This window comes from Scomber japonicus, chromosome 14 (genome assembly GCF_027409825.1).
Source record: "Scomber japonicus isolate fScoJap1 chromosome 14, fScoJap1.pri, whole genome shotgun sequence".
Taxonomy (NCBI): Eukaryota; Metazoa; Chordata; class Actinopteri; order Scombriformes; family Scombridae; genus Scomber; species Scomber japonicus.
In genome coordinates, this window is record NC_070591.1 from 1583935 (window position 1) to 1597661 (window position 13727).

Consider the following 13727-nt stretch of genomic DNA (forward strand, 5'->3'; position numbering starts at 1 on the left):
GTCAACGGTCATCACTCCGTCTCCACGGAAACGGGCAGCTACGCCGCGTACTCGCATCAGCACCACACGGCGGCCAATCAGGACGCAGACTTCAGCCCGCTGGTCCAGGTCCCGCCCCTCGGACCGGACGACCTCAGCATGTCTGAGTTCTGCTGTCCGCTGGGCTCCGAGGAGGACGGGGGGGGGCCGGACCACATGGGGGGGGGGCTGGACCACATGGGGGGGGGGCCGGACCACATGGGGGAGGAGGCGCCGCTCTGCAGTCAGACGGACATGGAGGAGCTGAGGAGGAGCTGCTCAGAGAGTCAGTGCACCGCCGGAGACGCCAACGACCACGTAAGGACACGATCCGGTTTGTACTGAATCTGGATTCATCTGATCCGGTGTGAACCAGAACCAGACTGTGATCTGGTTTCAATCAGGCAGAGACTTCCTGTCCAAACAGGAAGTAACTTAGAGCTGCATTCTATCAAAAGGCCACCAGGGGGCGACCGTCTCTATACAAGTCAATGGAGAAGTAACTTAGAGCTGCATTCCTTCTTCCTCCTTTCCTTCCTCCCTCCTTTCCTTCCTTCTTCCTCCCTTCCTTCCTCCTTTCATTCCTTCTTTCCTTCCTTCTTCCTCCCTTCCTTCCTCCCTTCCTTCCTCCCTCCTTTCCTTCCTCCTTTCATTCCTTCTTTCCTTCATTCCTCCCTCCTTTCATTCCTTCTTTCCTTCGTTCTTCCTCCTTTCCTTCCTCCTTTCCTTCCTCTTTTCCTTCCTTCTACCTCCTTTTGCTTCCTTCATTCCTTCCTTCTTCCATTCTTTCCTTCGTTCCTCCCTTATTTCCTTCCTTCCTTCCTTCCTCCCTCCTTTCCTTCCTTCCTTCTTCCTTCCTCCCTCTTTTTCTTCCTTCTTCCTCCCTTCCTCCCTTGACTCTAGGACAACAGGAAGTTTAAAGCCTTCTTCAATGCAGTATGATGTTCATTTGGGACATTTTGGCCTCCCTGATTTTATATGTGACGATAAAGCAGGGTATGCATTAGGGGGCGTGGCTACGTCCTGATTGACAGGTTGATTGACCAATGTCCTCCAGATCCAGCCCTCGTAACCATAGCAACCTCCCCGCTCCGCCCACGGCTCCACCTCATGGCCATATAAGTAGAATCCGTGTTTTTATTTTTCCCAGCATGCACCTGAAATGTTCAAGATGGCGCTGCCTAGATTAGAAACTATTAGCTTCCGAGCAGCAGTCCACAAACCAATGGGTGACGTCACGGATGTTACGTCTGTTTCTTTTATACAGTCTGAATCAATCTGATCTGTAGTATAAGCTTGTTAAGTGTTTAGTTAACCTGCTTTGAGTGTCTAGGTGAGAGCTCATTAGCATCTTGTTAGCATCTCGTTAGCATCTTGTTAGCATCTCGTTAGCATCCCGTTAGCATCTCGTTAAGTGTCTCATTAGCCCCTCTGTGTCCAGGTGAGCCAGGTGGAGGTGTATCCCGGTTCTGGCGTTCTCTGTGATGTCCGTTCGTGGCAGGCAGCCAATCAGGCGCAGTCTCCCACGGCGATGGCGCGGACGCTGCTGCTGGGCGTGTTTGATATGAACACCTTGATGAACAGTAACCTGAGAGGCGGGCGGAGCCGCAGGCCGGCCTTCCAACCACAGCGCAGCGCACTCAACCCGCACAAGATCAACGCCATCTTCAGTAAGTCTACCTGTCCTCCTCCTCCTCCCTGTCCTCCTCCTCCTCCTCCTCCTCCTCCTCCTCCTCTCTACCTGTCCTCCTCCTCTCTACCTGTCCTCCTCCTCTCTACCTGTCCTCCTCCTCCTCCCTGTCCTCCTCCTCTCTACCTGTCCTCCTCCTCTCTACCTGTCCTCCTCCCTGTCCTCCTCCTCTCTACCTGTCCTCCTCTTCTCTACCTGTCCTCCTCTCTACCTGTCCTCCTCCTCCTCCCTGTCCTCCTCCTCTCTACCTGTCCTCCTCCTCTCTACCTGTCCTCCTCCTCTCTACCTGTCCTCCTCCTCTCTACCTGTCCTCCTCTCTACCTGTCCTCCTCCTCCTCTCTACCTGTCCTCCTCCTCTCTACCTGTCCTCCTCCTCTCTACCTGTCCTCCTCCTCTCTACCTGTCCTCTACCTGTCCTCCTCCTCTCTACCTGTCCTCCTCCTCTCTACCTGTCCTCTACCTGTCCTCCTCCTCTCTACCTGTCCTCTACCTGTCCTCCTCTCTACTTGTCCTCCTCCTCTCTACCTGTCCTCCTCCTCTGTAACTGTCCTCCTCCTCTGTAACTGTCCTCTTCCTCTCTACCTGTCCTCCTCTCTACCTGTCCTCCTCCTCTCTACCTGTCCTCCTCCTCTCTACCTGTCCTCCTCCTCTCTACCTGTCCTCCTCCTCTGTAACTGTCCTCCTCCTCTCTACCTGTCCTCCTCCTCTCTACCTGTCCTCCTCTCTCTACCTGTCCTCCTCCTCTCTACCTGTCCTCCTCCTCTCTACCTGTCCTCTACCTGTCCTCCTCCTCTCTACCTGTCCTCCTCCTCTCTACCTGTCCTCCTCCTCTCTACCTGTCCTCCTCCTCTGTAACTGTCCTCCTCCTCTCTACCTGTCCTCCTCCTCTCTACCTGTCCTCCTCTCTCTACCTGTCCTCCTCCTCTCTACCTGTCCTCCTCCTCTCTACCTGTCCTCTACCTGTCCTCCTCCTCTCTACCTGTCCTCCTCCTCTCTACCTGTCCTCCTCCTCTCTACCTGTCCTCCTCCTCCTCTACCTGTCCTCCTCCTCTCTCCCTGTCCTCCTCCTCTACCTGTCCTCCTCCTCTCTACCTGTCCTCCTCCTCTCTACCTGTTCTCCTCCTCTCTACCTGTCCTCCTCCTCCTCTCTACCTGTCCTCCTCCTCCTCTCTACCTGTCCTCCTCCCCTCTCTACCTGTCCTCCTCCTCTACCTGTCCTCCTCTCTACCTGTCCTCCTCCTCCTCTCTACCTGTCCTCCTCCTCTCTACCTGTCCTCCTCCTCTCTACCTGTCCTCCTCCTCTCTACCTGTCCTCCTCCTCTGTAACTGTCCTCCTGTCTCCTTTCAGACGCCATCTTGGCTCGGTTTCCTCTCGCTAAGAAAGGCGTCATCGGCTCCGGCATCAACTCCAAACTGTCCGAGATCCGGTTTCGCTCCCGGAGAGCCAATCGTGACCCTCGGTTCCTCTGACGGACAGGCTTGCTCAGCTGGTCCCGCCCACCTCCCACCTAGACCAATGAGAGCGCGGCATTCACAGTCAGTCTGGAGCTGCTCGACCAATGAGCGGCTGCCGTACAGAGAAGGACGGTTTTGATTTCAGCCAATGAATCAGTCACATTCAGGTCTGGTTCACCGGGGTTGCCGTGGTGACCAGTTGGACAGCTGTGCGTTGCCGTAGCGATACAGTGAGCGTTCAGCACTGCGTCTCCTTTAAGTTACGTTCACAGATCAGCTGACTCTACTGATGCTGAACAGGGGGTCAAACATGAGGCCCGTGGGCCAGAACGGGCCGCCAAGGGGTCCAATACGGCCCACTTTACTTCCTGTCTTCTTTCCTTCCTTCCTTCAGTCCTTCATTCCTTCCTTCCTTCCTTCCTTCCTTCCTTCCTTTCTTCCTTCCTTCCTTCTTTCCTTCCTTCCATCCTTCCTCCCTTCCTTCCTTCACTTCCTTGCCTTCCTCCCTTCCTTCCTTCTGTCCTCCTTCCTTCCTCCCTTCCTCCCTTCCTTCCTTCCTTCCTTCCTTCTTTCCTTCCTTCCATCCTTCCTCCCTTCCTTCCTTCCTTCCTTGTGTCCTTCCTATCTACCGTCATTCCTTCCATCTGCCCTCCCTTTCCTTCTTTCCTTCTGTCCTTCTTCCCTTTTTTTCCCCATATTTCCTTCCTTCCATCTGTCCTTCTATCCTTCCATCCTTCCTCCCTTCCTTCTTTCCTTCCTTCCTTGTATGAAGATGAGTCTGACTCTCCCGTCCTGACGAATCTCCAGAGACACAAACACAGATTATAAACTCAGACATGTTTTAGTTCTTCGTGTTCCTGCATAGGGTTGCAAAATTCCGGGAATTTTCAAACTTGGAAACTTTCCATGGGAATTAACGGGAATAAACCGGGAATTTACTAAACTGAAGGTATGTTCTTATTAGGGAACTTAAATATAGTTGTGTAAAATAATATTTTAGCATAATCCTGACTAAAACAACCAGATATCATGCAGTACAGTTGAATATGTATTATCTAGCTATCACATGCTCACATAGCACACTGTTTACTGCAGGGCTACTGAGACCACGCCCCCTACATGCACTGTGCATACTGGGGCCACGCCCCCTACATGTACTGTGCATACTGGGGCCACGCCCCCTACATGTACTGTGCATGCTGAGGCCACGCCCCCTACATTCACTGTGCATACTGAGGCCACGCCCCCCTACATGCACTGTGCATGCTGAGGCCACGCCCCCTACATGCACTGTGTATACTGAGGCCACGCCCCCTATATGCACTGTGCATACTGAGGCCACGCCCCCTACATGTACTGTGCATGCTGAGGCCACGCCCCCTACATGCACCGTGCATGCTGATGCCACGCCCCCTATATGCACTGTGCATACTGAGGCCACGCCCCCTATATGCACTGTGCATACTGATGCCACGCCCCCTATATGCACTGTGCATACTGAGGCCACGCCCCCTACATGCACTGTGCATTCCTCCATCACATGCACAGATCCCGTCAGGGATGTGTAGCTTCACTGTAACATTGTTGTATTTTTTCAGAGTTGTGTGTGAAACCATTAAGAATAATAACATTTAGTTGTTTTTATGTTGAGGCTAGCTTTACACGACAACAATCTGAACACAATCCGCAAAAAGTGGCGGTGCGTTCCCACTTTTTATTTCGCGTTGAGACGTCTCGCGTCTTTGGGTGGAAATCTGCACACAGTGACGCAAAAGTGTGTGAAATTTGATGTAGTATGCATGCCAGGTGGCTAGGTGGTACTGTGAAACTTCCTTCTACTTCTACTCCGTAGTAGCGCGAAATAGCCCACCGTCAAAAACCAAAACATGGCGAAGGAAGGAAAGGAGGGAGGAAGTAAGTAAGAAGGAAGGGAGGAAGGAAGAAGGAAGGAAAGGAGGAAGGAAGGAAGGAAGGAAGGATAGACGGAAGGAAGGGTAGAAGGATAGAAGGAAGGAAGGAAAGAAGGAAAGAAGGAAGGAAAGGAATGAAGATAGGAGGGATGGAGAAAGGAAAAGAGGAAGGTAGGAAAGAAGGACAGAGGAAAGAAGAAAGGGGGAAAGGTTGGAAGGAAGGGAGGAAGGAAAGGAAGGAAGGAAAGAAGGACAGAGGAAAGAAGAAGGAAGGAGGGGAGGAAGGAAGGAAGGAAAGAAGGAACGGTTCACATGCCAGGTGGCTAGGTGGTACTGTGAAGCACTGCCATACAACAACACCAAGAGCGCGCATGCGTTGAAACTTCCTTCTACTTCTCTCTGTTCTGATATATCAGTAATTACTCGGCTTATCTGCTGAAAGGACTCCTGAATAGTTATCAAAGCAGCTCAGGCCACTTGAATGTCTGACTGATGGAAATAATCCGACATGTTTGTTCTTGTTTGGCTGTACTGGGTCAGGGGGGTTTAGGGTTAGGGGGGTTAGGGTTAGGGTTGGGGGGGGGTTAGGGTTAGGGTCAGGGGGGGTCAGGGTTAGGGTTAGGGGGGTTAGGGGGGTTAGGGGGGGTCAGGGTTTAGGGTTGGGGGGTTAGGGTTAGGGGGGGTTAGGGTTAGGGTTAGGGTTGGGGGGGGTTAGGGTTACATGGATATGACGTCAACGCGTATGCGAGGATAGCCAGCGTGAGCAGCTCAGAGCACACTTTTGCGTTTTCAACCCTTTAGACGGAAACGCGACGGTGGAGCGTCTTTAAGATTTCCACTCTGGAGGGTGGGCTCATTCTGTCGCCGTCTAAACGAACATCTGATAAAATATATTGTCGGTTTCACCCGGGAGCGTTGTCATGCAAAGCCAGCCTAAATTATAAATAATTGTATAATTTAATATAACTTCAACAGCTCAGGGACATCAAGCAACATTGTGCATCTTTTTTCATCGTCAACTTAAAATAATGTTCTGTTTTTTAATGAAGGGGTGGACTTTTATTATCCAATTAATCAATCGAATGATAACTTTCCACTAAATTACAGTTTACAGTTGCCATAAATTCCCATACATTCCCATTTAATTCCCATAAATTCCCATAATTCCCTTAATTCCCATGGAAAGTTTCCAATATGGAATATATACCGGAAATGTTCCACCCCTTTGCAACCCTCTTCCTGCATGATGAGTCTTTGTGATGCGTTCGCTGCTCTTTGTGTTTCGTGGTGTTTCAGAGTTTCACGGCCAGCATGGAGGCGACAAGCACGATGAACAGTGTGACATCATCACCATGAACAGTGTGTGACATCATCACCATGAACAGTGCGACATCATCACGATGAACAGTGTGTGACATCATCACCATGAACAGTGCGACATCATCACGATGAACAGTGTGTGACATCATCACCATGAACGGTGTGACATCATCACCATGAACAGTGTGTGACATCATCACCATGAACAGTGTGACATCATCACCATGAACAGTGTGACATCATCACCATGAACAGTGTGACATCATCGTATTTATTATTTATTTCCTGTTTGTTCTGTAAGTGAAAAAAGTTAAATAAAAAAAGTTAAATAACACAAACTGAACGTGAAGCTTCATTCCTCTGTGTGTGTGTGTGTGTGTGTGTGTGTGTGTGTGTGTGTCTGTGTGTGTGTGTGTGTATCTGTGTGTGTGTGTGTGTATGTGTGTGTGTTTGTGTGTGTGTATCTGTGTGTGTGTGTGTGTATTTAAAGTAGAAAATACTGAAACATGAAGCAGATTCAATGTGAATAAAGACTGTTCGTCTCACCTCCTCCAAGAATGACATCACTCTCTCTGCTTCATTCCTGTGTGTGTCTGTGTGTGTGTGTGTGTGTGTGTGTGTGTGTGTGTGTGTGTTACTGTGTGTGTGTGTTACTGTGTGTGTGTGTGTGTTACTGTGTGTGTGTGTGTGTGTGTGTGTGTTACTGTGTGTGTGTATGTGTGTGTGTGTGTGTTTGTGTGTGTGTGTTACTGTGTGTGTGTGTTACTGTGTGTGTGTGTGTGTTACTGTGTGTGTGTGTGTGTGTGTGTGTGTATGTGTGTGTGTGTGTGTGTGTAGAATGTAAAGTGTGAACCGTCCATTCAGGATCTTATTTGAATTTGAATCAGCTGTCGCCGGGCGGAAAACACCCGACACAAAAGACTCAGTAGCTTTGACATTCTGCTTCACCTCCTCCTCTCTTTGCCCCCCCCCCCCCTCTCTGTACCTCCCCTCCTCCTCCTCCCTCCTCCTCCTCCTCCCGGCCTGGACTTCCTGAAACAAGGCGTCCTCCTTAATGAAGACAATCTGCTATTCTTTCCTCTTGAATGACGCTCTGAGGACTTGTGGAGACTGCCAAGGACAGAGACAAAGACACCAGGCGGTGGGAGAGGAGGGGGGAGGAGGAGGGGAGGAGAGGAGGAGGAGGGGAGGAGGGAGGAGAGGGGAGGGGTCCGACCTCTCCTTTCATACAACACGGAGGTCTGGACTCGACCCAGACGTCCCACACTGGATCCAGAGCTCCTCAAAAATCTGGACTCTACTGTGGGAGAAAGTCTCAAAAATAGGAGGATAGAAGGAGAGAAGAGAGGAGGAGAGGAGGAAAGTATAGGAAAAGAGGAAGAGGAGGTGCAGAGAGGAGTAAAGGGAGACAAGGGAAGGACGAGGAGAGTAAAAGATACGAGGAGAAGGACAGGAGGTGAGGAGAGGAGAGGAAGAATAAAGAAAAGAAGAGGGAAGAAGGAGAAGAGGAGGTGAAGAGAGGAAGAGCTGCAGGAGGAGCAGGTGCAGGAGAAGGAGGAGGAGCAGGGAAGAGCAGGAGGAGGAGGTGCAGCAGGAGAAGGAGGAGGAGGAGCAGCAGGAGGAAGAGGAGCAGGAGGAGGAGGTGCAGGAGCAGGAGGAGGAGAAAGAGGAGGAGGAGCTGCAGGAGAAGGAGGAGGAGCAGGAGGAGGAGGTGCAGCAGGAGGAAGAGGAGCAGGAGGAGGAGGAGAAAGAGGAGGAGGAGCTACAGGAGAAGGAGGAGGAGCAGGAGGAGCTGCAGGAGAAGGAGGCGGTGTAGGAGGAGGAGGAGCAGGAGAAGGAGGAGGAGGAGCAGGAGGAGCTGCAGGAGAAGGAGGCGGTGTAGGAGGACGAGGAGCAGGAGAAGGAGGAGGAGGTGAAGGAGGAGGAGCAGGAGGAGGAGGTGCAGGAGAAGGAGGAGGTGAAGGAGGAGGAGGAGCTGCAGGAGAAGGAGGAGGTGCAGGAGGAGGAGCTGCAGGAGAAGGAGCAGGAGGAGGAGAAGGAGGAGGAGGAGGTGCAGGTGAAGGAGGAGGTGAAACGTTCCTTTAATTAAACAGCTTCTTCTTCTGTGGTTTGATTTGTGGTTCATTATATCAGCTCAGACTGAAACAGCAGAGACCTTTTCCCAGGACCCCCCATCCATCACGGGGGGGGGGGGGGGGGCATGGAGGGGGGGTGGCATGGAGGAGGGGGGGTGTTAGTACTGCTGTAGTAAATATACTGTGTTAAAGTATAAATGACAGTCAGTGTTATCTGTTACTGAGTTAAAACATAAATTAGTTTTCTTATTAAAATGTATAAATAAAGTTTATATTGAATAAAATCATAGATCAGGAGAGTTGAAGCTGTGATGCATGATGGGTAATCTTTATTCATTCATGATTAATCTGTTTATGTATTTAATAGTAATGTAATGAGATGTATGTGCTGAGAGGTCAAAGGTCACTCGTTCTGCTGCAGACAGAAGGATGTTTGTTCCTCCGAGGAAACGTCTCCGTTTGTTCTTTTGTCTGACGGAGGACAATGATCCAACACACACACACACACACACACATACACACACATACACATACACAGTCAGCTGATCCTAACACACACACACACACACACACACACACACACACACAGTCAGACCATGGTGACTTTGGGGGACGTTACATAGACTAACATTCATTCCCTGGAGATTTACCCGTACTATTAAGTGTTACACACACACACAAATACACACAACACACTACACACACATATAGTATAGTGTGTGTAGTGTGTTGTGTATATAGTGTGTTGTGTGTGTGTTGTGTGTATGTATAGTGTGTTGTGTGTTTATTGAGCCTCCTCATCTGGCTCCTCTCAACGCGGAGGAGCAGCGGGTCTACTCCGAGCTCCCTCCGGATAACTGAGCTTCTCACCCTATCTCTAAGGGAGAGCCCAGCCAGCCTACGGAGGAAGCTCATTTCAGCCGCTTGTACCCGCCATCTTGTTCTTTGGGTCACGACCCAAAGCTCATGACCAGAGGTGAGGGTAGGAACCCAAAGCTCATGACCAGAGGTGAGGGTAGGAACCCAAAGCTCATGACCAGAGGTGAGGGTAGGAACCCAAAGCTCATGACCAGAGGTGAGGGTAGGAACCAAGACCGACTGGTAAATCGAGAGCTTCGCCTTTTGGCTCAGCTCTCTCTTCACCACGACGGATCTGTGCAGAGTCCGCATTACTGCAGACGCCGCACCGATCCGCCTGTCGATCTCACGCTCCATCCTTCCCTCACTGTGAACAGAACCTCTTCGAAAGCCGTCTGGAAGTCGTTCTCCATGGCCTCGCTAGAACTCCTCCCATATCCGGGTTTTTGCCTCAGTGACCGCCTTAGCTGCGCTCCGCTTGGTCTGCCGGTACCTGTCTGCTGCCTCCGGAGTCCTACAGGCCAATAAAGACCTATAGGACTCCTTCTGCAGCTTGACGGCATCCCTCACCGCCGGTGTCCACCAGCGGGTTCGGGAATTGCCGCCACGACAGGCACCGACCACCTTACGGTCAGCCGCCTTAACAATGGAGGCACGGAACATGGCCCACTCGGACTCAATGTCCCCCGCCTCCCCCGGCACATGGTCGAAGCTCTCCCGGAGGTGGGAGTTGAAACTCTCTGTGACAGGAGACTCTGCTAGACGTTCCCAGCAGACCCTCACAATACGTTTGGGTCTGCCAGGTCTGCCCGGCATCCTCCCCCACCATCGGAGCCAACTCACCACCAGGTGGTGATCAGCTGACAGCTCCGCCCCTCTCTTCACCCGAGTGTCCAAGACATGCGGCCGCAAGTCCGACGACACGACTACAAAGTCAATCATTGAACTGCGGCCTAGGGTGTCCTGGTGCCAAGTGCACATATGGACCCTTATGCTTGAACACGGTGTTCGTTATGGACAATCTGTGACGAGCTCAGAAGTCCAATAACAGAACACCGCTCGGGTTCAGATCGGGGGGGCCGTTCCTCCCAATCACACCCCTCCAGGTCTCACTGTCGCTGCCAACATGGGCGTTGAAGTCCCCCAGCAGAACGAGGGAATCCCCAGAGGGAGCACTTTCCAGCCCCCCCTCCAAGGAGTCCAAGAAGGCTGGATACTCTGAGCTGCTGTTTGGACCATAGGCACAAACAACAGTCAGGATCCGCCCCCCCACCCGAAGGCGGAGGGAGGCTACCCTCTCGTCTACCGGGTAAACCCCAACATACAGGCACCAAGCCGGAGGGGCAATAAGTATTGCCACCCCTGCCCGGCGCCTCTCACCAGTGGCAACTCCAGAGTGGAAGAGAGTTCAATCCCTCTCGAGGAGACTGGTTCCAGACTGGTTCCAGACTGGTTCCAGACTGGTCACAGACTGGTTCCAGAGCCCTTGCTGTGCGTTGAGGTGAGGCCGACTATATCTAGCCGGAACTTCTCAACCTCGCGCACCAGCTCAGACTCCTTCCCCACCAGAGAGGTGACGTTCCACGTCCCTAGAGCTAGCTTCTGCAGCCGAGGGTCGGACCGCCAAGGTCCCCGCCTTCGGCTGCTGCCCAGCTCACAGCACACCCGACCCCTTTGGCCCCTCTCACTGGTGGTGGGTCTATGGGAAGGTGTGTTTAGTGTGTATAGTGTGTAGCTGATGTGGGATCAGTGTGTGTATAGTGTGTATAGTGTGTAGCTGGTGTGGGATCAGTGTGTGTATAGTGTGTATAGTGTGTAGCTGATGTTAATGTGACCTTTCTCAGTCTAGAGGTCACATGACTCACCAACAGTGATGTTGTTTGTTCCCACCAATCAGAGCGCAGCGTTGGCGGAGATTTCAGTCGTTCCAGAGATTCTTCTGAAGTTCAGAAACGACCGAAGACTCACAGAGTACTGCATTTAAAGTATAAATACTGCGTTTAAAGTAGAAATACTGCATTTAAAAAGAAAGAGTAAATATAGTTGGTCTTTATTTCCACTCGTAATATTCAGTACAGAAGAAGAAATGATGCGATGACGTCATTAACAGAGCATGAAATATGACTCCAGATATTTACACCTTTAAATAATAAAACCTTCGATTCCACCGGTCAGCGAACGCCTCGTCACCAGCGAGGATTTACAGAACAACATGTCTACTGTCTGTGTGTGTGTGTGTGTGTGTGTGTCTTTGTGTGTGTGTGAGTGTGTGTCTGTGTGTGTCTTTGTGTGTGTGTGTGTGTCTGTGTGTGTGTGTGTGTTTGTGTGTGTTTGTGTGTGTGTGTGTGTGAAAACAGTTTTTCTAGTCAAAGCAACAAAGTTCAGATTGTCTCGCTGAATGAATCCAACACTAAAGTGTCGTTAGCCGTTAGCCGTTAGCCACGTTAGCTCCTGCAGTTATAATCTGTAATTAACCTGAACACTGTTAAAAATACTCTGTTACAAGTAAAGCTGAATACTACAAATACTACTTCAATAAAAGTATTAAAGTATAAAAAAGTTAAAGTAATAATCTACAATCTACAAAACTACAAAACTCCCAGAGAATAAAACTACAAAACCCAAAAACTACAAACTGTCAAACTAAAAACTACAAAAACACAGTAAATAAAACTACAAAACCCTGAAAAAATCTCCATTCCTCTCCTCCCATGTCTCTCTCCTCCTCCTCCTCTCCTCCTCTCCTCCCATGTCTCTCTCCTGATCCTCCTCTCCTCCCATGTCTCTCTCCTGATCCTCCTCTCCTCCCATGTCTCTCTCCTGATCCACCTCTCCTCCCATGTCTCTCTCCTGATCCACCTCTCCTCCCTTGTCTCTCTCCTCCTCCTCCTCCTCTCCTCCACCTCTTTCTCTCCTCCTCTCCTCTCCTCCTCCTCTCTCTCTCCTCCTCTCCTCCCTTGTCTCTCTCCTGATCCTCCTCTCCTCCCATGTCTTTCTCCTGATCCTCCTCTCGTCCCTTGTCTCTCTCCTGATCCTCCTCTCCTACCTTGTCTCTCTCCTCCTCCTCTCCTCCCTTGTCTCTCTCCTCCTCCTCCTCCTCTCCTCCTCTCCTCTCCTCCTCCTCTCTCTCTCCTCCTCTCCTCCCTTGTCTCTCTCCTGATCCTCCTCTCCTCCCATGTCTCTCTCCTGATCCTCCTCTCCTCCCTTGTCTCTCTCCTGATCCTCCTCTCCTCCCATGTCTCTCTCCTGATCCTCCTCTCCTCCCATGTCTCTCTCCTGATCCTCCTCTTCTCCTTTGTCTCTCTCCTCCTCCTCCTCTCCTCCCTTGTCTCTCTCCTCCTCCTCCTCTCCTCCTCCTCTTTCTCTCCTCCTCTCCTCTCCTCCTCCTCTCTCTCTCCTCCTCTCCTCCTTTGTCTCTCTCCTGATCCTCCTCTCCTCCCATGTCTCTCTCCTGATCCTCCTCTCCTCCCATGTCTCTCTCCTGATCCTCCTCTCCTCCTCTCATCCCTTGTCTCTCTCCTGATCCTCCTCTCCTCCCTTGTCTTTCTCCTCCTCCTCCTCTGCTCTCCTCCTCTCCTCCTCCTCTCTCTCCTCCTCTCCTCCTCCTCTCTCTCCTCCTCTCCTCCCTTGTCTCTCTCCTCCTCCTCTCCTCCCATGTCTCTCTCCTGATCCTCCTCTCCTCCCATGTCTCTCTCCTGATCCTCCTCTCCTCCCTTGTCTCTCTCCTGATCCTCCTCTCCTCCCTTGTCACTCTCCTCCTCTCCTCCCTTGTCTCTCTCCTGATCCTCCTCTCCTCCCATGTCTCTCTCCTGATCCTCCTTTCCTCCTCTCCTCCCATGTCCCTCTCCTGATCCTCCTCTCCTCCCTTGTCTCTCTCCTCCTCCTCCTCCTCTCCTCCCTTGTCTCTCTCCTCCTCCTCCTCCTCTCCTCCTCTCCTCTCTTGTCTCTCTCCTCCTCCTCTTTCTCTCCTCCTCTCCTCTCCTCCTCCTCCCTCTCTCCTCCTCTCCTCCCTCGTCTCTCTCCTCCTCCTCCTCACCTCCTCTCCTCCCTTGTCTCTCTCCTCCTCCTCCTCCTCCTCTCCTCCCTTGTCTCTCTCCTCCTCCTCCTCTGCTCTCCTCCTCTCCTCCTCGTCTTTCTCTCCTCCTCTCCTCCTCCTCTCTCTCTTCCTCTCCTCCCTTGTCTCTCCTTTCCTCCTCCTCTTTCTCTCCTCCTCTCCTCCTCCTCCCCTCCTCTCCTCCTCCCTACCTCCCCTCCTCACCTCCTCCCCTCCTCCTTTCCTCCTCTCTCTTTCCTCTCCTCTCCCATCCTCCTCCTCTCCTCCCTTGTCTCTCCCCTCTCCTGACCTCCTCCTCTCCTCTCCTCCTCCCCTCCTCCTCCTCTCCTCTTCTCTCCTCTCCTCTT

General features: G+C 51.7%; 1 protein-coding gene across 1 annotated transcript in view; it reads left to right on the forward strand.

Annotated features, from left to right (window-relative positions):
- The window catches only part of LOC128373237 (uncharacterized), a 4695-nt gene extending 1517 nt beyond the window's left edge, over window positions 1-3178 (forward strand). Inside the window, exons 3-5 of the mRNA XM_053333530.1 lie at window positions 1-336; window positions 1460-1688; window positions 3057-3178. The exon at window positions 1-336 is cut by the window's left edge and continues 44 nt beyond it. Of these exons, the coding sequence (XP_053189505.1) occupies window positions 1-336; window positions 1460-1688; window positions 3057-3178 (687 nt within the window). The remainder of the gene's footprint in view (window positions 337-1459; window positions 1689-3056) is intronic.
- Window positions 3179-13727: the final 10549 nt, after the last annotated feature.